At 39.2% G+C, this 22445-nt stretch overlaps 1 protein-coding gene across 1 annotated transcript; it reads right to left on the bottom strand.

Annotated features, from left to right (window-relative positions):
• Nucleotides 1-5112: 5112 nt before the first annotated feature.
• LOC143414785 (lactose-binding lectin l-2-like) lies at nt 5113-6223 on the bottom strand. The gene is made up of 2 exons (XM_076879623.1): nt 6160-6223; nt 5113-5552 (listed from the first exon to the last, which is right to left on the bottom strand). Exons 1-2 carry the CDS (start codon nt 6221-6223, stop codon nt 5113-5115), a joined length of 504 nt encoding a protein of 167 aa, XP_076735738.1.
• Between the last annotated feature and the right edge of the window lie 16222 nt (nt 6224-22445).

The raw sequence follows: 22445 nt of genomic DNA, 5'->3' as shown, positions 1-22445 counted from the left end.
ACGTCTGACACAGTGGTCAGCAGCACAGGAGCACCACAGGGAACTGTGCTGTCCCCTCTTCTCTTCACTCTGTACACCTCTGACTTCTGCTACAACTCTGAATTATGCCACATTCAGAAGTTTGCAGACGACACAGCCATCATGGGGTGTATCTGGGATGATCAGGAAGAGGAGTACAGAAGTCTGGTGAGGAACTTTGTTGCATGGAGTCACACAAACCACCTGCAACTCAACACCTCAAAGACTAAGGAACTGGTTGTGGACTTCGGGAGGTCTAGAGCAGGTCCACTGCCGGTTCAGATAGAGGGGGAGGAGGTGGAGGTGGTCAACAAGTACAAGTACCTCGGGCTGTGGGTGGACAATAAACTGGACTGGTCATGCAACACAGAGGACCTGTATAAAAAAGCACAAAGCCGACTGTACTTCCTCAGGAGGCTGAGGTCTTTTAACATCTGCAGGAAGCTCCTGAGGATGTTTTACCAGTCGGTGGTTGCTGGAGTACTTTTCTATGCTGTGGTGTGCTGGGGGAGCAGCACAGCAAAGAAGGACTCATCCAGGCTGGAGAAACTGATCAGGAAGGCTAGCTCTGTGGTCGGCATGAAGCTGGACACTCTGGTGACAGTGGCAGAGAAAAGGACATTAAAGAAACTGATGGACATTATGAACAATGCCAGGCATCCTCTGCACACGGCCATAAACAATCAGAAGAGTCTGTTCAGTGACAGGTTGCTTCTCCCCAAGACAAGAACTAACAGACTTAAAAACTCCTTTGTCCCACACGCCATCAAACTGTTTAACTCCTCTCTGGAGGGGAGAGGGAGGGGAAACAGGAGGACAAAGGAGGGGGGAACAACTAAGCTGTAGTGCCTCTTCACCTCACTGTGCAATACCTTTTGTGCAATACTTTTGTAAATAGTCAACAGTGCAATAGACTCAATACTTGAAATGTGCAATTCACTTGTATTTTTATTTTTTATTCCTATTTATTCTATTTATCCCCTTTGTATATTTTATTTATATTGTCTCTGTATTATATATATGTGTGTGTGTGTGTGTGTGTGTGTGTGTGTGTATACATATATATAATATTCTGTAACTCTGTAACTTCTGTCGGTGCTGTGCTTTTTTGGAAATCGAATTTCCCAGAGGAACCCACCCGAGGGATTAATAAAGTTCTATCTTATCTTATCTTATCTTATCTTATTAATATTAATCTGAATAATTGCAGAGTCCAAAAATTGACCTGGGCCATAACAGAAAGGGAACAGAGGGTTAAAAACCGTGCACATCTCAATGACATCACAAAGCATTTTTACTTTACTATGTATTAAACTGGGCTTTGGCACTTTCAGGAGAACTTCACTGTTTGTTTGTCTGAGTATTTATGGTTTTATTATATTACAAAGTCACATTATCAGCAAAAAGAAAAACAGAATAGGTTACTGTACCCGGAAGAAACAGGTTTACAAGCCTCTCCAGTAAAAAATACAAAACAAACTCTGTGCACAGCTTTTATAATTGTGAACACATAAATGAAGTGATTGTGGCCGGCCTAGACCTTTAGAGTCAATAAAAGGAAAGACCGTCTATTTAACTTCTTTTTTACTTTGCCACTTTGAAATATTTACTGTGCATACAAATATTTAAGCTCCCTTTTGTCTATTACATTTTTAAATTCACCAAAATGAAATCCCTGCAGTAAATAAACGTTTAAACTAAAAGCAGATCATAACCACTGCTGTGCCAGCTAGGCTGTCCTTTGGCACTCATGTGGGGGGTTTGCCTCACTTTCTATTCTAAAATGTGAAGTGCAGTCTTAAAGGTTTTTTCATCTCAACTTCCACCATATCCCTTTACTAAAGTTTCTTGAACATACACAAAGAGATGGAAAGATGAGAGGCTTTCAGCTAGGGAGTACGGAAAGAGGGCATGATCCTCAGTAGCTTCAAGTCTTAAAGGATCATTTAGAAGGAAACTGGGCCATAGTTAGAAACAGGTAGAAACCAACACAGTTAAACATCAAACATCTAAAAACTATGTGACCTTATGAGAATAATGTTCTTTTGGTTTTTCCTGCGACGTTTCCATTTCCGACATTGCCATCACATAACATGTAAACCTAGCATTCAGACAGGATTTTCTGAATGGACACACTGATTACAGTTTATGGATAGTGTTACTTTCTGTTAGTAACTTCACTGTAGCGTCACTGTTACACTTGTTTCCCTCTTATTCACACACATGTATTCTGTCTTGCTTCTGCTTTAATCCCTCTTCTCCTCAGAGCATACCCCCACCTCTCCAGGCCCTACTCCACCTGCTCCCTACTCTCACTACAGTTTACAATGTGATCTGCAAACATCACAGTCCGTAGAGCGTCCTGCCTGACCTCATCTACCAAATACGAAGGAGCAAAGAGACGATCTCTGATGTAATCACACGTCCACACTAATACCACGTACCTCGTGCTGTCTCTCTGTCCTTATAGATGTTCTGCACCACTCTCACATACTTGTCTGCCACTTCTGACTTCCTCATACAGTACCACAGTTTCTGTCTTGGCACTCTATCACATTCTGTCTCTAGATCCACCAAGACACAGTGAGCTGCACCGCAACTTCTGACCTCCTCTGTACTTCTCCATCAACACTCTCAAAGCAAACATTATCTGGTCTTTAAGTCTGACGTCATTAGCTTTTTCTGGGTCCAAACTCCGCTTCAGGTCCCAAAGTGAAACAAACACTGCAGGGTCACTGAGAGTTCCAAACTGTCTAAATTCATCTAATCTTTAATAAAATGATCAATGTGGCTGCTCTACAAGGTGTAACAAATAAGTTTAGCATCCAGGCATTCATGAAATCAGAATTTACGAAGTTTAACAGAGGGAGTTAGCTCACTAGTTTCCATCTAAAGGTGATATACCATGTTATGACAGAGGGATTTCTAAAAAATTGAAAAGTACAGCTCAGCCATCGCGTCCAACATAAATGAAGAAGTTGGACTAGCTGGTATATAACGATGTGCTACGTGATCACTAGCGAGTTGCGACACAGCTATGGTTAGCTATATATGTCATGATCCTGGGCCATGTGGGCCCAGTATTCTTAGTTTCTTGTATTTGTTGTATTTTGTTCCTTATTTAGGCCATGTTTCCTGAGTTGCCCTGTTGTGTTGTTCCCTAAGTGTTTTCCCTTCGTGATTCTTACCCCCTGTGTGCCCCTCTGTGTATTTATGAGCCCTCGTCTCTCTTTGTGTTTATTCCATGTTTCCCCTGCCCGTTATGTCTATGTTCTCCCTGTGCTCTCTCTCTCTCTCCTCCTGTCTGAACCCCCGTGTACTTCCTGTTTTACTTTGTGACTCTCGAGCCTGTATACGTCATGTTATGTTCACCCCGCCCTGTCTCGTTATGGTTATCTGTGTCAGCTGTGTCCCCGTGTGTTCCCACTTCCCTCGTTAACCCTCTGTGTATTTATGTGCTTGTCTCCCCCAGTCCAGTGTTGTGTCGTCAATGTCTCTTCCCCGAACCTGTGTGGCTTTCTGTTCCCTCGGTCTTCAGTTTATATTCCCGGTTTTGGTTCTGTTACTTTGCACTTCTGCAATAAAGCAGCATTTTTGAGTTCAGTTCCAGTCTCCGTGAGTTTTGCGTTTGGGTCCTCTTCTGCCTCCACACAGCCAGTTTATGACAGTATATAAATGCAGTGAACCTGGAGGATGAACGCTAACGTTTCTTCCACTCAGTGAAAGTTAACGCGAGGGTTCCCGATAGTTAGAGACAAATGCAACCGGCAAACTTCAGTCAGGAGAACAACGGAGATAATCCATCCACAATACAAGGTTAGTCATTAATGCTGCATAGTAAGGTTTTAAAAACTAAGCAAACATGCTACCAATGAATAGTGGAAATAAGAGCCGAGAGAGGCAGATAGTGATCAGTTCTTCAGATTAAATAGATCAAGATACAAAGATTAAAACGTGTTAAAAACACAACAGCCTTAATAAATGCAGAGTAGTTTGGACCTGGAAACAGGGTTCATACTGTCATGGACCTAACAACCTGATATCTGTAGTGCTTTTTCTTTGCATACTTCTGCTTTTCTTAAACTAGCTTCATAAACTATTTTTCATATCTTCATGGTATGGGTGATGAGCTTTATTCCCCTTTAGTTACTACAGGTCTGCACATCACCATTGTTGTTGAAAATCGGTACCAGTTTCTTCTTCATTTCCGAGGCATCCTCTCACTTTCCAAGACTGTGTTAAACATTCTGGTTAGTTAGTCCACTCCTCTCTGTATTATCATGGGTATGTTATCTGGACCAACTGCCTTTCCACTCTTCATCCTCTTCAAAGAGCAGACTAGAAACCCAACTTCAGGGTTAACGTTGGATTTTCTGTACTGAGAGGGTGTATCAGTGTTTACCAAGGTATATCGCCAAGCTAAACTATGTTTCAAATTTATTTTCCATTGATTCTTTCCTTGGTCTCATGTATAGGAATTTCTTTTACTTATGTATTAATCACATTATTTTATTGCATAATGCCTTGGTGCCACTGGATTTTAACATGTCTGACACTCATACTGTAAGACAAATGGTGGGGGTGTAGTAAGGAAGTTGGGGGAAGCAGACCACGCCACAGGAAGAGTCTTTTGTCTCTCTGAGGACTCTGGGAGGTAGCAAGGGAGTGTGAACCTTAAGGTGTGAAACAGCTGTGTACTGCCTTTTGTTCCTGAAGAAGGTATTTAACTGAGAGCCATGCTAGGCTCAGGGAGACTCTGCTGACCTGCCCCGCGGTCATGTAGGCTCTCCACAAGCTTGGTTTTCTGTTCTTTGTGTGTTTGGATTAAAGAATGTTAGCTACCGCTCGTCTGCAGGCTTTATTTAAATGGAAAACTTCCACAACACTCGGTACACTAAACACCACTAAGGCTGCAGCAGACGGGATGAAAAGCACAGCAAACATACTTTTTTTCTTTCTTTCTTTTTTTTATTGCTAGTTGTTCATTACACATTTAGGAAAATCAAGGTCAATGGAATTTTGTCAGTGTCACACAAACATATAAAAGACATATAACAGAAACATTGAAGGTTAAATGTATATTTTTGTTTTGTTTTATGTTTTAGGACAGGTTATTCGTGTTGCACAAACAGAAGGAGAAATTACAGAACATGGGAAGTCATTCCACTTCTTTACATTTGAATGGTTCATGTGACCACAGTGTTCAATTCCCTCCCAGTTGTCTGGCTGTTGTGGACACCAGTGGACAAACCGAACTGCACAACCATCAGACCACATCCATCTGCCTTCTTTATGAAGGTCACTCAGACCAATCCATGTGATTCCCTCAGTGTGGTCAAAGTTCTTAATTAAGGTTCTGACAAAGTTCTCTTCCTCCTGGCTGTGGATAGAAACCAGGTTGGCTCCCTGTGACACACAGTAGAGCTCTGCATCAGCCCAGCTCATATGTGCGGCGACATATTTGTAGCAGCGGCCATTGAAGTTGTACCAGAACATGGGGCAGTTTCCATGCAGTAGTTGAACTCTGTGGTCATCTGAAGAAGACACAGACACAGTTAGGATCAAGTGAAAAAGTACGAGTTAAAGAGATCGTGTTTTTGCAGAAATAAAGCTGGTCAGCTCTGGTATTTCAAGGGTGACACCTGGTGACAGACTGTTTTCTTTGGTCTAGTTTTCAAGCCTTCACATCTTCATTGTTAAACCCCTGAACTATTCAGAGAAGATTGGTTACATGTCTGTCATTTACAGATCAATGCTACAAATAACTGCCACAGTGAAAGTTGAAATGACTGTTACTGTACATGGCTTCACTTTGTAAGAAGTCTATTATCTAACTTTAATCTTACTTATTTATGGTGCCAAAATGAAAGATGAAAGTCTGCCCATCAATGTGAAAGTTAAAATACACAGAGAAGAAAGTGGGGCTTATTATGGTTATTAGCAGGTCTTTATCATAACTCTATGATTTAGCAGAAACCATCTGGTATGGGAAGAAAAGAAATCCATATTATAATCCTACACTAATACTTTTTGGATAACACTACCTGCTGAAACAAAAAACATCAGAAACATAAGGAAAACATAGAATGGTTACGAAGTAAAACATAGAATGGTTACCAAGTTGGAGCTTCATTTTATTGCCATCAGACGGAGACTCAGAAGGAGCACCCAGAGCCAGACCAAACAAGAAGAGGAGCAAGATCATGTTGGAGCTTTAAGTCTCAAAGTGTGATGAGGAGCTGCTGAAGCTTCTTTGTACAGGATTCGAGGCTGCTTTCTTTTATAGCTGCCAGAGAGGGTGTTTTCACTGCTGGTGTGACATCACTGGCCAGCTGGACCAAAATTATACACTGTAAACAACACTAAACATAAGCCAGAAAAAAAAAACAAATTCCAAAGAGATTAACAAAGGTTGTTTGTTTTTTGTTGTGTAGCGTATATTTATTGTACAATAAAGGTGTTATATGCATGATGACTAATCAAACCTAACTGACTAAACACAAGCCAGTAAAAAGGTAAAATTTCACACGTGCCTGTTTTTACTGTGCAATTATATTCTATTGTGTCATAAAAGGAATCGGTTACTAAAACAGATCAGACCAGAGCATCTACAGGAAGAGAAAAGAAAAAAACTCCTCAGCTCCTCTAGTAAACAGAGAGAGAACAAACTCCCCCGATGCAGCCCGATTTCTTTCTTTCTTTTTCTTTCTTAGAAAGAGAAGTAAATACAGTGTGAACTGCCAGCCATCTGAGATCTTCACAGACAGTGCTGTATGACTATGGAATTATATTTATGTCATAACAAGCACACAGCAAAAAATAATCTGAAAAAATAATTTCTGTTCATAATGAGAAGCATGCATCATTCCTAAGAAAAATGTAAATAGTTCTTTAGTCAGTTGAGTAAACTTAATTTGTAAACTTACATAAAAATATGACATGTGCTTATGTTGCTGCCTGTGAAACAGCTGTACACGTCTGGCTGCAGAGATCCACTCACTGTGGGTTCAGGAAACAATGAAACAATTACACTGTAAAACCCTCCACTAGGGTACATTAAATCACATCACTACTGATGTGTGGCATAAGTAGACATAAGTAGAACAAACAAGATGATGGTTTCTGTCACACTGACAGAACTGATGTGCACTGCTCAGGTGGGATCGAGATCCTAAGTCTGAACCTTTGGCACTGAAGATGAACACAAGAGCCTCCAATAACTTGGGAGTAACACTTAAAACCTGTAATGTAAAATGTAAACTTAGATGATTTTTTTGTTTGTTTTTTCATTTTCAGCATATGAATAATACCAAGATAATGTGTAACTTAACACGGATATAAAACTAGAACAGAGTATCTAACATGTTAGGCTGACTGTGCAGACAAACGTGTGTTTGGATTCTGGCCAACTCCTCTTCCTCCTCACTGTGGATAGACACCAGGTTGGCTCGCTGTGACTCACAGTAGAGCTCTGCATCAGCCCAGCTCATGTGTGTGGCCACATATTTGTAGCAGCGCCGATTGAAGCTGTACCAGAACAGGGGACAGCTTCCTTGCAGTAGTTTAACTCTGTGGTCATCTGAAGAAGACACAGCAGTCAGAACTTGATGAAAAAGTAAGAATGAAAGAGATCATGTTTTTGTTAGTGTGACAGACTTTTTTCTTTGATATTCTTCAGAGATGGTGCATCAGACAAGCACTTCAGCACAGTTGACACTGTGGAAGTTAAAACATGCAGAGAAGTAAGCTGTATCTTATTATGTTTACCAGCAAGTCATAATCATAACACTACAGTATAGTAGAATCCATCTGACATTGGTAAAAGAAATGTATGCTTCAATCCAACATCAAGAATTTTGTATCATTGACTGCTGAAACAAAAGATATAGAAGCATGAACAATATGTTCTTTGAGTGAAAAAACAAAAGACACAAATAAAGGAAAAAGTAGAGAAAAGAGGGCTTACCAATATATGGGACAGTTACCAAGTTTAAGCTTCACTAAATGGTACTACTGGTGCTGCTTAGGCTTCACTGTACAGGATGTTCATATTTCTGAATTCAAAGTTGAAGCTGCTGTCTTATGTAGCTCCCTGAGAGGGTGTTTTTACTGCTGGTGTGACATCATTTGCCACATGGACATAGCAGTAACATTTTCTTGGGACTTCCAGGAGAACGTGACTGTTTTTGCTGTAATTGTATATTTATGGTATGGTATATACTTCCCTACATTAAAGAGCATTAGCTCTCTTTTTAAAATAGGTTTTTCTATCAAATGTAATAAGTGAGAGTTTTGTTCTTTCCTCTGCTTGCATTTATAAATGCGATTCTACACAGCAAAATCTCCAGTGTCAAATTAACACTAGAGAGTGTCTATATGGGTCCACACCTCTGAGTGTTAAATACAACACTGTTGAGTGTTAAATTAACACTTTTGACAGTGTTATATGTTTAGAAGTAACCTAGTCAGTTTTGAAGATTAACAATGGCTAACACTGAGCAGTGCTGATTTTCTAACACTGGAATATTTCTAACATTTTGAGTTATTTTCCAGCGTCCGCTGTACACTGTGTGGGAAGAAAACTTCTTTCTACAGCGAAAAATTCAACTTCAAATGTGAGCAAGCACATAGCACGCCACCACAGGAATGTGAAATTAACAGAGAAACCCCCGGATCCCCCCACTGACATGAACGCTGGGGCACCGGGCAATCCTCCAATGGCCCCGCTCCAGGTAAACATGTGAAAACTGATTTAAGACTTGAATCTTTATTTTATCTATTTTTTTGCTTTGTTTTACTTACATCTATTTGAAAAGTGAGTGTAAACACAAAAATGATTTCATTTTATATGCTGGAATAAGCAGAAAATAGGTTTAAATGTTAAACAAATTTCTTCGAGTTAAAGACTGTTGCATATAATTTAATTTTAATCAGTAATTAGTAACTAATTACTAATTACTACTAATTACTAATAACTATTTTTAAGTAACTTGACCAACACTGATAATGATAGAAACAGAAATATACCAACAAGTTAAGAGAGTGATGGAATGAAGAAAATGAGAGAGACATGAGGACATCAGGAAATGCAGAGGATTAGTAAGGAGGGAGTGAGGGCAGCTACACTGTTCCAAAAAATAGTAATGCCAAAGTATTTTACTGTGTAGTTTACAGTTGTGTACTGTTTTTCTGGAATATCATTACATTTACATAAGTAGACTGTGATCTGACACGTCACATGTAAAACAACATAACATCACTGTAAATGTAATAAAACACAATTTACTTGTTTGTTAAATATATTTTGTTGTACATATGCATATTTAGATAGTAAAAATACATCCAGGAATGTCTCCCATCATGCCTTGGGACATGTGCTGCTGTTTAGATGTTCTTGTTTTATTGTTTATGGTTACGTTACTTTAAACTGTTATCTTGAATGTTGTGTTTACGCCGTGGTGCAGCGTCACTGACAGTTGTTGTTTTGTAGAGAGCGTGCTGTACCATGAGTGACTTCTGTTGTGCTGTTGTTGAACCTTGAGGCATACTGTAGCACTGCAAGTGTTTTATTAAGGAGCTCCCCCTACCAGCTTGGGGTTAAATAACAAGCTCAATCTCTCTCTGTGAGCTTCTTTGTTTAGCTTTCTCTGCATGCCACAATATAAAACATTGCATGGACACGCTGTGCTAATTATATATTTTGAAAAAGAAATGTAGAGGTAGGAATTGCAATTAATATAAATAACATGACGCTAAGCATCGGCCAATGAATGTGAACTAACAACAAGGTCGCGGGTAACGCTGCGACCGTAGGAAAAAACCCTAATATGAAGGTATTTTACTGTGCATTTTACAGTAATGTTCTGTTCTTGTAGAATATCATTAAAGTTACGTAAATAGACTTTGACTTCACATTTTGAATGTAAATTAACGTTAAATCACTGTAATGTAAGTCTGTGAAGGTTCTCAGTCATCCAGGTCATCGTAGTCAAAGGAGCTTGCAAAGAAAAGCGTCTGGACTTCTTTAAGTTGCTTGAAGACGTTTCACCTCTCATCCGAGAAGCTTCTTCAGTTCTAAGGTCAAACGGTGGAGAGTCCCAGATATAAACCTAGTGGGAGTTTCCCCCCACAGAGGGACAAAAGGACCCTCTAATGATCCTCTAGTCGCCTGAGCCAAGGTGTGAAACTGGGCGTGGGACCCAATCAGCCAGAGTTTCGGGTGAGTTCATTGTGAAACCTGGCCCCACCTTATCATGCGAATTCCTGAGGTCAGATGGCCCAGGATGTGAGTGGGCGTTAAGGCGTCTGGGAAGGGATCTCAAAACTGGATTATAGATGGCAGAGAGTTGGTGTCGTAAACCCCCGCCTCTGTTCAAAGATGGTCGCTCACAGTGGACATAGATGGCTTCTTTCACTCCTCTTTCAAACCATCTGTCCTCTCTGTCCAAAATGTGAACATTGGCATCCTCAAAAGAGTGTCCTTTATCCTTAAGATGCAGATGGACTGCTGAGTCTTGTCCTGTGGAGGTGGCTCTTCTGTGTTGTGCCATGCGCTTGTGTTCACTATGAGCTCACCCGAAACTCTGGCTGATTGGGACCCACGCCCAGTTTCACACCTTGGCTCAGGCGATTAGAGGATCATCAGGGGGTCCTTTTGTCCCTCTGTGGGGGGTCACTCCCACTAGGTTTATATCTGGGACTCTCCACCATTTGACCTTAGAACTGAAGAAGCTTCTCGGATGAGAGGTGAAACGTCTTCAAGCAACTTAAAGAAGTCCAGACGCTTGTCTTTGCAAGCTTCTTTGACCACTGTAATGTAATACAACATAATTGTCATGATTATTAAATGTATCTGTCTGTACATATGCATATTTAGATTAAAATATATTCACAAATGTATCATGATCCCACAAATATCTGTCCATTATTTGAAAGATTGAACTGTTGAATTCAAATGTAATGCTATGGAAAAGTATATAACATGATCCCTATAAGCTTGTGTTACATCACATTATTATTGTTGCTAGTTAGGCCGTTCGTGGCTCAAGAGTTGGCAGTTCGCCTTGTGATCAGAACATTGCCGGTTCGAGCCCTGGCTCGGACACTCTCCGTTGTTGTATCCGTGGTCAGGACTCTTCACCTACCGCCTACTAGTGATGGCCAAAGGGGCCGATGGTGCGATATGGCAGCCTCCCCTCTGTCAGTCTATCCCAGGGCATGCAGTCAATTCTTATTCAAACCAACTGTTAACTGTATATTTCTGTACATTTACGTATTATGATTCATATTTCCACATTCATTGACCTTGTTTATAGGTAATTTCATTGTTTGATCGCGCAAAAATGTTCCTAATTTAATGTCTAAAAGCACTTGGAAAAGGCAGAATCCCATGTCAAATTAGCGCAACAAACTGTATTTTTATGGGACAGTTATTTTCTGTTATTTTATGGTCGTATTTTGGTGCCCCAGCTGCTGGAATATTACCTTTTTTAAAGATGTTTTTTGTATCAGTGTAGTGGAAAGGCAGCTGGTCCAGATGACATAACTGTGGAGGTAGGGAGTTTTTAAGGAAATAGTGCAGTGGGCAGAAAGGAAATGGAAAAGGTAAAGATATGATTTGTGAAACAGCAAAGAAGAAACTGATGAAACTCCAGTCTTCCCTTCCATAAATTTTGAGATGAAAATGATGAGTAAATATTTCCTTCGAGTGCAGCTGCCAGTGGTTAATATGAAAATCAAGATTAGTGGAATTTTGAGACTGTCACACAAACACACAAAAGACAGATAGCATAAACAGTGCAGGTTTAATGTACAATTAGGTATCACAGTGTTCATTTGTTCCATCGTTGTCTGGTTGTCCTGCATGCCAGTAGACAAAACTCACTGCACACCCATTAGACAACATCCATCTGCCTTCTTTATGGAGGTCACTCAGTCCAATCCAGTTGTATCGCTCAGCATGGTCAAAGGGATATTAGCTTTCATTGCTGGATTGTTGTGTGACTCGGATTGCCTGGATCCGTCCCTGTTTACCCTGAGAGGATTCCTTGTCATGAGCAGAGATGGGCAGTAACGCTGCTCATCTCAGTAACTCAGTAACAGTAACGCGTTACGCGTTACTGTAATCCGATTACTTTTTTCAAGTAACAAGTAAAGTAAGGGATTACTATTACAAAAACGGTAATTAGATTACCGTTACTTTCCCATAGGAACACTGCGTTACTAAAACCGTGATTTTTTTGCGAGAATGTCTCATGACAGTGATGTAAGCAAGTGCGACGTTTGTGACAACAGCTGTGTGCAGATCAACAATGGATCATATATCGAGTACGGGAGAGAGTATGAGCGTGCAGCGTTTAAAGCGCGGAAGTACTGACCTTACTTTAAGTTTGATTCCATAAAAAGTGACAAAAACATTAGTGTCCATCGTGCGTGGGAAGAAAACTTCTTTTTAGAGCGAAAAAAACCCCTAAACTTCCAAGTAAGCAGCTACGACGTAATGAGAAACTCACAGAGAAACTCGCGGATTCTTCCACTGACCGCTGCAGCACACCTGCACCAGGGTAAACCTCCGCCTACCCCACTCCTGCTTTACAGGTGAAAATAGAGCAAAAGGACCGCTGAGTCTTTGACTTTATTTATTTTCTGCTGTGTTTTACTTGCATCTATTTGAAAGACTGAGTGTAAACACACACAAAAAAATATTTTATGTGCTGGAATGTGCAGAAAATAGGTTTAAATATTCAACTAATTTCTTCAAGTCAGAGAATGGTGCATATAATTTAAAATTTGCTTGATGCATAAAGTCAAAAGATTAAAACTAATAAAAAAAGTAAAAAAAAAAAAGACTTTTCCATTTGATTACATTTTGTATGATGGATTATGCAGAAAAAGTAGAATTGGGATGAAAGATCTATCGCTTTATCACCTCTTCAGGTTGTAAATTGTGTTTTTAAAAAGTAACTAAGTAATTAATTACTTTTGAAAATAAGTAATCAGTAAAGTAACAGGATTACTTTTTTGGGGAAGTAATCATTAATTAGTTACTGATTACTTTTTTCAAGTAACTTGACCAACACTGGTCGTGAGTGATTGGAGAGTGGCTGGCAGCAAGCAGTGAGTGACCGAAGAGGAAGGAGTGTTTTCCCCCTGTCCTCCCCACCTTGGATCCCCTGGAGCCCATACTCCTGTCACCTTTGTATATAGCACTATTCCCCGAACTGTCTGTACACACACCTGGTGAAAAGTGTAGTAAATGCCACTGTGATCTTCTCAAGTTGAAGAGTCCTGCGTGTGAGTCCTCAGTGAACCGTGACACTGAATATCAGATAAGCATGTCTGCACAGTTGACACTGTGAAACATGCAGAGAAGTAAGCTGCTCTTATTGTGTTTATAAGCAGTCTTTATAATAACTCTACGGTACAGTAGAACCCATCTGACATGGGGAAAACATTTGTGTTACAATCCAGCACCAAGAATTTTGTATCACTGACTGCTGAAACATAACAAGCAGAAAATCCTGGAGTGTTTGACTAAAATGTAATTAAAATATAAAAAAAAAAACCCCCACACAAATAAAGTTAAAATACAAGAAGGGAGGGAAGAGTCAGAATATAGGATGGTTACCATGTTGTAGCTTCACTTCATTGCCATCAGAAGGAGACTCAGAAGGAGCACCCAGAGCCAGACTGAACAAGAAGAGGAGCAAGATCATGTTGGAGCTTTAAGTCTCAAAGTGTGATGAAGAGCTGCTGAAGCTTCTTTGTACAGGATTTCTGCAGAGAGTTTGTCCTGCTTTCTTTTATAGCTGCCTGAGAGGGTGTTTTCACTAATCACTGTGATATCATTGGCCAAATGGAACAAAACTCTCCACTGTAAACATCACTAACACCAGGCAGTAAACACCATCAGATTCTAAAGAAATTAATAATTGCTGAACAGCCACGTCCTCCTGGCAGACTCAGAAGAACGGGACTGTATTTGCTGTAATTCTGCATTCATGATGTGATCAAAGGCCTTTTCAGCATAATGATTAAACAAATATAGAAGGTCAGAGTTGTAACAGGAAGAGAGCAGCTCACAAGCTCTACTTACTGCTCTAATAAACAAAGACTGAAAAAATTCTCAACATTAAAGAGGACTCCGCACCCAGAGTCGCCCAAACAAGAAGAGGAGCAAGATCATGTTGAAGCTTTAAGTCTAGAAAACTAGAGCTATAAAACTAGAACAGAGTATTTAACATGTTATTTGTCATACACAAATGCTTCCAACAACGCTCATCGTAATGGATGTAAAAGTAAGACACCTGATAATTAAAGCATCTGACATCAGGACCTTTTTCTTCTGCTGCACTCAAGTGGCCATAATGTTCATAACAGGTACTTAAATTCCAGCTGTGAAGATTCAAATTTGTAAACATTAATACTTCAAAAAACAACTGAAAAACATTTTCTGAGTTACTGTTTTGTGAATGTTGTTAAGTCTCATTAAGCTGATTGTACAGACAAACGTGTGCTTGGATTCTGGCCACTCTGTCATGCACCGGTTACTTTTATCATATTTTGATAGCAGGGTGTGTTAGAGACACTGGCTCTAATGTCCTCTAAGCACTGATTTGCTGAACTGCAGCCTTTGTCTTCAGGGAAAACATTGTGCACCTTTTCTCACCTTTTTGAAGATTTTTAGTTTTTCTGGAGCTATTAAGTGTGTGTAGTGTGAAAGCAAGAGTGCCCCCCCCAAAAAAAGAAACATGACTTAACCTGGCTGCATATTATACAATAGTCTGTTCATACACATAACTACACAATAGAGGTACTGATCATTAAATTTCATGTTTTGTTAGTAACGTCTTTGTTTGTTTGTTTTTATCTTGGAAAGACCTCAGAAAGCTTCTGTAACTAAAAGCACAGTGAGCATGTAGAATATTGTTATTATATAATCCGAATCCTTTTCAGAACATGTTTGTTACCAAAAATCATTTTACATTCTTATTATAAATTATCACTCAGTTTTGAGCTCATCAGGAGGTGTGTAAATTTATTAGTATGACTGATTAGGCATTCATGTTAAAGTTCAGTGATTTGCTATTTATATACAGACATAAACGTTTACATTGCTTTCTGTATCGTGCCACATGCATGTCACCATAGCATGTCCTTGCTGAATTAGTATCTTAATTTCTAAGCACAGACTTTGTGCTTTAAACAAACAGAGGCACAACTAGAAGAACATGGCCAGTCATTCCACTGCTTAATTGTACGATAGTTTCTTGTAACACAGTCTTCATTTCCTCTATTGTTTGGCTCGCCTTTTTTCCAGTTAAAAAAGTCTACCACAGAGCCATCAGACCACATCCATCTGCCCTCACTGTGGATGTCACTGAGTCCAATCCAGGTGGCCCTCTCATCAGGGTCGGAGTTCCTGATCAAGGATCTGACAAAGTTATCTTCCTCCATGTTGTGAATAGACACCAGGTGGGCTCCCTGTGACAAACAGTAGAACTCTGCATCAGACCAGCTCTTTGGTGTAGCTACATACTTATAGCAGCGGCCGTTGAAGCTCCACCAATACGTGGGACAGTTTCCTCTCAGGAGCTTCACTGCTCGGTCATCTGAAAAAGACAGAAACAAGAAGAGGAAAAAGATCATGATTTGTTTTTTAGTAACAGAAGAAACCTGATCTGTACTGCTAATATCCTAAAGGTGAGACCTGGTGTCAGGCTGCTTTTCTGTATGTACTTCAGGGAATACAAAGAAACATTACATATTAGCTTCTCTGCATCAGCTCCCTGCTAAATCCAGATTAAAATTAAGAATCCATCTCCTCATATACAGTGTATTAAATACTCAGGCTACATCTTATTTTATGACCGATAGAGTGCTTTGCTCTCAGACTGCTGGTTTACTTGTGGTTTTGAGGTTAATTAAAAGTAGAATGGGAGGCAGAGCCTTCCGCTTTAAGCCTCCTCTAATGTGTAATCAGCCATTTTGGATTAAGGACACAGATAATCAATAATCTACTTTTAATATGAAGCTTTTCTTTTTGATGAGGCCTAAAGTTCCACCAGTCACAGCAAATGGCTGCTCCTGTCTGAGCCTGGTTCTGCTGGAGGTTTGAAACGTGGAACCAAATTAATGCATGTATCCCCAATTATACTAACACATATTTCTCCTGAGCAAAACAAAACAAGAAACATGATAAAGGTGCATTTAAAATCTATTATTTGCTAAATAATATTAAAAAGATAAAAAGAAAAAAGAAAACCCCCACAAAAAATAAACTACAATGAGTAAATGAAGGAAAAGAGGAGCCAGAATGTGGGACAGTTACCAAGTTGGAGCTTCACTTCATTGTCATCAGAAGGAGACTCAGAAGGAGCACCCAGAGCCAGACCGAGCAGGAAGAGGAGCAAGATCATGTTGGAGCTTTAAGTCTCAAAGTGTGATGAGGAGCTGCTGAAGCTTCTTTGTACAGGATGTTCAGATTTCTGCAGAGAGGTGGAGCTGCTTTCTTTTATAGCTGCCTGAGAGGGTGTTTTCACTAATCACTGTGATATCATTGACCAAATGGAACAAAACTCTCCACTGTAAACATCACTAACACCGGCCAGTAAACACCATCAGATTGTAAAGAAATTAATAATTGCTGAACAGCCACGTCCTCCTGGCAGACTCAGAAGAACGTGACTGTATTTGCTGTAATTCTGCATTTATGATGTTATCAAAATCCTTTTCAGTATAATGATTAAACAAATATGGAAGGTCAGAGTTGTAACAGGAAGAGGAGCAAGATCATGTTGGAGCTTTAAGTCTCAAAGTGTGATGAGGAGCTGCTGAAGCTTCTTTGTACAGGATGTTCAGATTTCTGCAGAGAGTTGGAGCTGCTTTCTTTTATAGCTGCCTGAGAGGGTGTTTTCACCCCACTCTAAACAATAACACTAAAAATGAGCCAGAAAAATACATCAAATTCCAATGAACTGAGCTGATGTGTAATTTATGTTTATGGTACCACAAAGCTATATCAGCATAATGATTAATCAAACAGGGTGAATCAGATCTCTAACAGGAAGGACCAAATAGAAACTCCTGAGCTGCTCCAGTAAACAAAGACAGATTGAACTCTCCCTCTCAGAAGGATCCTCTCTATGTAGTCAACCCAGACAGAGATATGTGACTCTGCTATAGCAGCCAGTAAAGTTGAAGTAAATACACATTTTAAAATAAATTAAATAACATAATTCGGACCTTTGGTATATAGATGGATTTTTGAATACCATCCATCCATCCATTCGCTTCTGCTCATCCTTTTCAGGGTTGTGGGGGCGCTGGAGCCTATCCCAGCTGTCATAGGGCGAGAGGCGGGGTACACCCTGGACAGGTCGCCAGTCTGTCGCAGGGCTAACACACAGAGAGAGAGACAACCACTTTCCCTCCTGCATTCACACTTATGGGCAATTTAGATTAGTCACTTAACCTATCCCCACAAACTGCATGATTTTTGAATACATGTGGTCTTTATCAAGCTTTTTGTGATCTCACAATGCTTTATATAGACATCAATGGATATCAATAAACTCATTTATTATTTGATTGCATATTGAATATCGCCTGACTGCCTCTGTGCAAGTATGCAAAAGGAGAGCGACAGAAATACTTACTTTTTACTCTACGCAGTAATTATAGTAATAGTAGTAAGTACACTAATAATGTTTTCATGCATTCAGATTGATACACACCTGTTGGATATGTGTGATATTTATCATGATATCAAACCAGCTGTTAAATCCTTGTCACAAAAGCTACATGTCATTAGAAAACTCTGGCATCATGACATTGAGCAGTTTATAAAAGTATTTTTGGTCACATCTTATTAATATTAATCTGAATAATTGCAGTATCAAAAAACAGACCTGAGCTACAACAGAGAGGATGATTAATGTAGCTTTGTTTTTGGCAACAACAATAATATCCAGTCAGCCTCCCCCCTCCTTATTTCATGTTTTGGTTTGGTCCAGGTGCACGTGCTCCCAGCTGATGCTGAGCCTAGAACTGGACCTCAGCAGGAGAAAGAGACAGTAGGATGGGTCCAGTATAAGTAAGCTCTGCTTTTCAAAAAAGAAAAGCAAAACAGCTGGAAATTAAACTCATAGTGAAGTCCATATGAATGAAACTGCTTGTCTTTCCTAGTGTTAGTTAGCTTACCTCATTTCTAACAAAAGCCTCAGGACAGACATATTATTTATTTATGAGATCATCGTTGAACTTTTAGTCTTTTTTTGCAAAACTGATTTAAGTGTGTTTTGGTAAAATTATCCACAACTCAAAGACATCACTTAACTACTTATTGACACGTGTTGAGCTCTGGCCTTTTCCAGAGAACTTCACTGTTTGTTTGACTGAGTATTTATTGATTTATTATATTATAAAATCACATCATCAGCAAAATGCTTAACAGAATAGGTTACTATACCAGGAAGAGGAAATAGAAGTGTGCGATCATTCTCAGTAAACAAATCCAAAACAAACCTTGTGCACACTTTTTATTGCAGTGAACACATATAAATGAAGTGATTGTGGCCGGCCTGTTCAGAGTCAATAAAAAAGAAAGACTGTCTATGTAACTGTAAGAGTTATACACTTAATCACTCTATACATGTCTAAATAAACAAGTGAACAATGAAGAAGAAACACTGCAACTAAGGCATGCAAGGCACGAGCAACTACAAAAAAGAAAATGTGATGCACAGACAAAAAAAGAAAAAGCAAAGGCCCCCCTTTTTACATAAAAATAAAGTAAAAGAAGCACATTTTAAAAATAGAGGAGAAAAAAAAGTACAATTAATCTTTAATTTTTGTTTTTACTTTGCCACTTTATTTACAGCTTGTACAAATGTTTAAATGCCCTTGTGTCTATTACATTTTTTAAATAAACCAAACTAAACAAAAAGATTGCAGTAAATAGACTTTTAAACTAAAGCAGATCATAACCACTGCTGTGCCAGCTAGGCTGTCCTGCAGATATTTGACACTCATGTGGGGGGTTTGTGTCGCTTTCTACCCTAAATTGTGAAGTTCAGCCTTAAAACTTTCTTCATCTTCCAGCTTTCATCTTAACTCCCACCTTATTGATTTAAGTTTTTTTAAATAACATTTCTTACAATGAAAATTGACAGTTGGAGGTGCATTTCTATCTTTTTATAGCCTTTCAGTGGTTTTATTTAAATTATTTTTAAAATGACATGTCTGACCGTGGTTTGTATAGACAGAGGTCTTTAGTGACTCTATGTTGGCCTCCTACTCATTTTGATGAGGCTTTACTGTTATAAAAAAAGGAGAGTGGAGAGCTCACATTTTAAGATCTGATCTAAAGGTTCCACTTTGCCAAGAAGGACCTTTATGATACAATAAAACTACAACAAAGTGCAGGTACTAGGGCAGTAGTATTTAGTTACCTGAAAACATTCCTACAATCAAATTTTAGATTGTAGTAACACACATTCATCTGCCTATAAGATTTAACTGCTCATTAACCGAGGGAACCAGAATACAGTTCAGGATCCTTCCAGCCCACTTTAACCGCTGGTCATATTTAACATAAGCTTGAAAAACAGTCAAACTTCTTCTTTGGATGTTACCTTTACAGGCTGTGGCTGTAGACACTCACTGCTGTACCTCTCTCCTCACCTCCTCAGTGATATTATTCTGTGTGTGTTTTTTAGGATGAAGCCAAACTATAGATCTTAACTACATTAGAGTTTTTTCTGGTAACGATAAAGGTAGATGTGAATAATCTCCATTTGTCTCCTTTTGTAATACTTAGTGTTTATTAAATACTACTCATGAAATGTGATTACTGATGTTGCAGACATGTGTCTCGTAACCCCAGAGATACACAATGGAGGCACTGATCATGAGTTTTTATTTATAGCTTTTCAGTTCTTTTACTTTAGAGCAGTTTTAACTATTTATTTGTTCACCTAAAACAGTCTTTGCTTTCATAATTTTGACATTGAAACGATGAGTAAATATTCCCTTTGAGTGCAGCTGCCAGTGGTTGTTTCCACATTTATGAAAATCAAGGTTCGTGGAATTTTGTGACTTTTGCACAAACACACTAAAGACAGACAGCATCAACAGTGCAGGGAAAATGTAAATTTTAGTTTCTGAGTGCAGTTTATCCATACTGCACAAACAGAAGGTAAAATGACAGAACATGGGCAGTCATTCCACTTCTTTGTGTCAGTTGTGTGGTTGTCCTGCATCCCAGTAGACAAAATCTACTGCACAACCATCAGACCACATCCAGCTGCCTTCTTTATGGAGGTCAGTAAGGTTTTGAGGAAAAAAATAAACATTTTTATAGCACAGTCTTTAAAGGATTTTATTTCTTCATCTCAGAGTTGAAGTGATTGACTGTTCATGTAAATGGACTGGTTCTTACAGAGTGCTTTACACAACTTGTTTATTCACCCAATCACACAAGCACTTTTTCCTAAGCGCTTCCTAACAGACATTAACACAGCATTCACAGTCTGATGGATGCATCAGAGAGCAACATGGGTTAGTAATTTGCCCAAGAATATTTGGTATGCAGACTGGAGCAGAGTGGGATCAATCAACTAACATTCTGGTTAGTAGATGGCCTGCTCTCCCACCTGAGCTACAGCCACCAAAACGCTGCCAAATGTGGAAACATGATTGTTAAAATCAATGTGTTTTGTGCAGTTGAGCCTGTGTGATTAAAAAATGCCCTCACTGTTTGAGAACTGCATGAAAACTTTTCTCCTGTGATAATTGAGCCAAATCGATTGATAAAAACTGTAATTAGACTTGAAGTTATTCTGGGAAGATCAATGAGGAGGTGCATTTTCTACATTCATCCTTATTTGAAATACTAACTGCGTGCTAATGAAACATGCAAGCGCATGTCTGTGACACCAGTTACACGCTTGCATGTTTTCTCATAGGACCTGTAACCCCAGAGTTAAACAGTGGTGGCACTGATGATGAATTTTCATGTTTAATTGTTTTTTCCTTTTTATTTGGAGCAGTTTTAAACATCTATTAATGGGCCAAAAACGATTTGCTTCTGTACAATGCAGCGAAAAGATACATTTCAATTTCTAAGGGCAGGTTATTTGTGTTGCACAAACAGAAGCTAAATTGAGAGAACACTGGTGATCATTCCATTTCTTTACTTCACGCACGTTAGTGTGAACACAGTGCTCTTTTGTTCCACTGTTGTTTGGCTCGCTAGTATCCCAGTAGACAAAACTCACTGCACAACCATCAGACCACATCCATCTGCCTTCTTTATGGATGTCACTCAGTCCAATCCAGGTCCATCGCTCAGCATGGTCAAAGTTCTTAATTAATGATTTAACAAACTCCTCTTCCTCCCTGCTGTAGATAGACACCAGGTTGGCTCGCTGTGACACACAGTAGAGCTCTGCATCAGCCCAGCTCATGTGTGTGGCCACATATTTGTAGCAGCGGCCATTGAAGCTGTACCAGAACGGGGGACAGTTTCCATGCAGTAGTTGAACTCTGTGGTCATCTGAAGAAGACACAGCAGTCAGAACTCGATGAAAAACAAATAACTGTTTTTGTCAGTGTGACTGACATTTTTTCTTTGATCTAACCTCTGAAGAACATCAGAAAAGCACGTCTGCACAGCTGACATGGTGAAAGTTAAAAAAATGCAGAGAAATAAGCTGCTCTTATTACGTTTATTAGCAGGTCTTTATCATAACTCTACAGAATAGTAGAACTTATCTGACACGGGGGGAAAAAAAATCTATGTTACAATGAAACACCAAGAATTTTGTATCACTGACTGCTGAAACAGACAACAGAAAATCTTGGAGTATTTGACTAAATTGTGATTAAGATAATAAGGGAGTTTTCAAACTAAACACAAACCAGAAAAAAAAGATCAAATTCCAAAAACAGGAACAAATGTTGTTTGTTTTTTTGCTGTGTGATTTGTATGTATTGCACCATAAAGGCGTTATCAGCAGAATGACTAATCAAACAGGACAGGTCAGTGCTCTAACAGGTAAAAACTCCTGAGTTGCTCCATTAAATAAAGACAGAATGAACTCCACACAATCAAGAGGATCCTCTCTTAGTACTGGACCCAGAGATATGTGACTCTCCTATGGCAGTAAATGACAAAATAGATCAACTATTAGCACCTTTGGTTTAGTAGAATTACTTCACTGTTTGTTTGTCTGAATAATTATGGTTTTACTATATTATAAAATCACATTATCAGCAAAAAGAAAACAGATAAATGACTGTACCAGGAAGAGGAAACAGAAGATTGTGATCTTTCCAGTTAAAAATACAAAACAAACCCTGTTTAGTTTTTTTTTCATTTAAAAAAGACTGTGTGTTAATTCTTTTTTTACTTTTCCACTTTGAGA

Source organism: Maylandia zebra, linkage group LG22 (assembly GCF_041146795.1).
Source record: "Maylandia zebra isolate NMK-2024a linkage group LG22, Mzebra_GT3a, whole genome shotgun sequence".
In the NCBI taxonomy this organism is placed as follows: Eukaryota; Metazoa; Chordata; class Actinopteri; order Cichliformes; family Cichlidae; genus Maylandia; species Maylandia zebra.
The sequence above is the reverse complement of the archived record's forward strand: the minus strand, read 5'-3'. Positions and strand labels throughout refer to the sequence as shown.

Coding starts and splice junctions, on each gene's coding strand:
- LOC143414785 (XM_076879623.1), bottom strand. CDS start 6,223: ATGATCTTGCTCCTCTTCTTGTTTGGTCTGGCTCTGGGTGCTCCTTCT. Junction 5,553..6,159: donor TTCTGAGTCTCCGTCTGATG/GCAATAAAATGA, acceptor TGTCTTCTTCAG/ATGACCACAGAGTTCAACTA.